Below are 1,746 nucleotides of genomic sequence, written 5' to 3' on the forward strand. Positions count from 1 at the left end.
AGCGGAGAAGAGGGGGATAAGTGTAAACCTGTAATTAGATGCTCCCCCTTTTTTTTCTGCCCTCCCAATGTTACCTTTTGTGCTGTGTGAGGGGGGATGGAGAAAAGGTTTACGCCGTTGGTGTCCTGCTCCAAAGACACACACACGTATACACACACGCACGCACGCACACGTGCATCCTGTATCCTCCACCCTTGCACCGATTCTTCCTTTTAGATTCTCAAATTTCAAACTTTGTTCGTTCATTCATATAAGTGTTTGTTGTTGATTCGGAAAACGGACAGAGAGGTGTGTGGGGGGCCCGTTTTAAATGGGAAAAAAAGGAGGCGGCAAAAAAGGAAGTGACGAATTGGGAAGTAGCGAACGGGAAGCGCACCGTTATATATACATGCAGGTGGACCCCGTGTGCTACACTTTCCAAGGGCCACGTTAAGGCAGTCGGGTTTTCCTTATATATTTCGTATTAGTTTCTTCTCCCGCTTGTATTTTTTCCTCTTTTTTTTTTTTTTTTTTTTTTTTTTTTTTTTTTTTCCTTTTTCGCCACGAATGGGACATAGGGAGCACGCACACAGGGGGTGGTGCTCGGGTTGATAATTTACATTTAAAATGAAGCGGAAAAACAGAGAGAAGCGGAAAGGTGTATATATATATATATATAAAGCAAGGCAGAGTATAAATATATGGGCAGATAAATCAAGGGAAGGTATTATATAAACCGTGGCCGGGGAGGGGGCAGCACCTCTGCTTGCGCACACGTGATTGAATTAATAAGGTGTTAATTATTGCGACTAGGCTGGGCGCGCGTAGGCTAATCGCGAGTAGGCTACTCGCGGATAGGCTCGGCTGGTCCACTCTCCACACCGATCACCTAATAGTTGCACATCTTGACCAGCATATCCCGGAACTCCTTAAAGTCGATTTCCCCATCGTTGTTCTGGTCCACCTCCTTCAGAACAGTCTTCCAGCATTCGGACCCCACGTCGCTGAGCCCGAACAGCTGCGCCAACTCATTGGCCGATATTTTTCCCGAGCCGTCTTTGTCAAACAGTTTGAATGCCTTCTCCAGACGTTCAGTCGACAAAAGTAATTTCCTGTCAATAGACACTGTTAAGAATTCAGAGTATTCTATGTAGCCATTTTGATCTAAGTCAATGGAGCTCAAAATTTGATCCACCTCATATTCAATAGCTGCATTATCTAAGTCGCTTGTATCTTCTCCTTTCAGTTTCAATAATTCCTTGTATCCTATTATTAATTCATTTCGATCTAGCTGACCATCTCCATTTTTATCCATTCGTTTAAATATTTTGGTGAGTTCTTTTGTCTCATCTATGGTTGTAAGCTTTGATCCCATGTACAGCAGAGCTGCCTGTGCTAACTTTTGAATGCTTTGAAATTGTCTTATGTTTGTGATGCTGAGCTCGAGGGAGGGAATGTCGATGCTCACATTGTCCTTACTCGTCATGAGCCTTATCCACTCATGCTCCAGTGCGTCTCTAGCGGAAATTCTCACTGCACTTGTGTACATGAGCATTTTTCGAATTAGGTCCTTTGCCTTGTCACTTATCTTTTTAAACTGGGGAAGGTCGAACGTATACTTGCCCGTCTCCACTTTCTTCAAAATGTCGTATTCGTTCGATCCGTTGAACGGCGGGCATCCTGCGGGGAAGCGGTGAAAAGATGCAGCGGTGAAGGGGTAAAGCGGTGAAGGGGTAAAGCGGTGAAGGGGTAAAGCGGTGAAGGGGT

The 1,746-nt window shown here is 44.7% G+C and overlaps 1 protein-coding gene across 1 annotated transcript in view; it reads right to left on the bottom strand.

Annotated features, from left to right (window-relative positions):
* Positions 1 to 868: 868 nt before the first annotated feature.
* The window catches only part of AK88_03287 (CAMK/CDPK protein kinase), a gene marked incomplete at both ends in the record, with an annotated part of 1,941 nt that continues 1,063 nt past the window's right edge, over positions 869 to 1,746 (bottom strand). The window contains one exon of the mRNA XM_012480908.1: positions 869 to 1,659. Within this exon, the coding sequence (XP_012336331.1) occupies positions 869 to 1,659 (791 nt within the window). The remainder of the gene's footprint in view (positions 1,660 to 1,746) is intronic.

The sequence above is a fragment of the Plasmodium fragile genome (genome assembly GCF_000956335.1).
Source record: "Plasmodium fragile strain nilgiri unplaced genomic scaffold supercont1.37, whole genome shotgun sequence".
In the NCBI taxonomy this organism is placed as follows: Eukaryota; Apicomplexa; class Aconoidasida; order Haemosporida; family Plasmodiidae; genus Plasmodium; species Plasmodium fragile.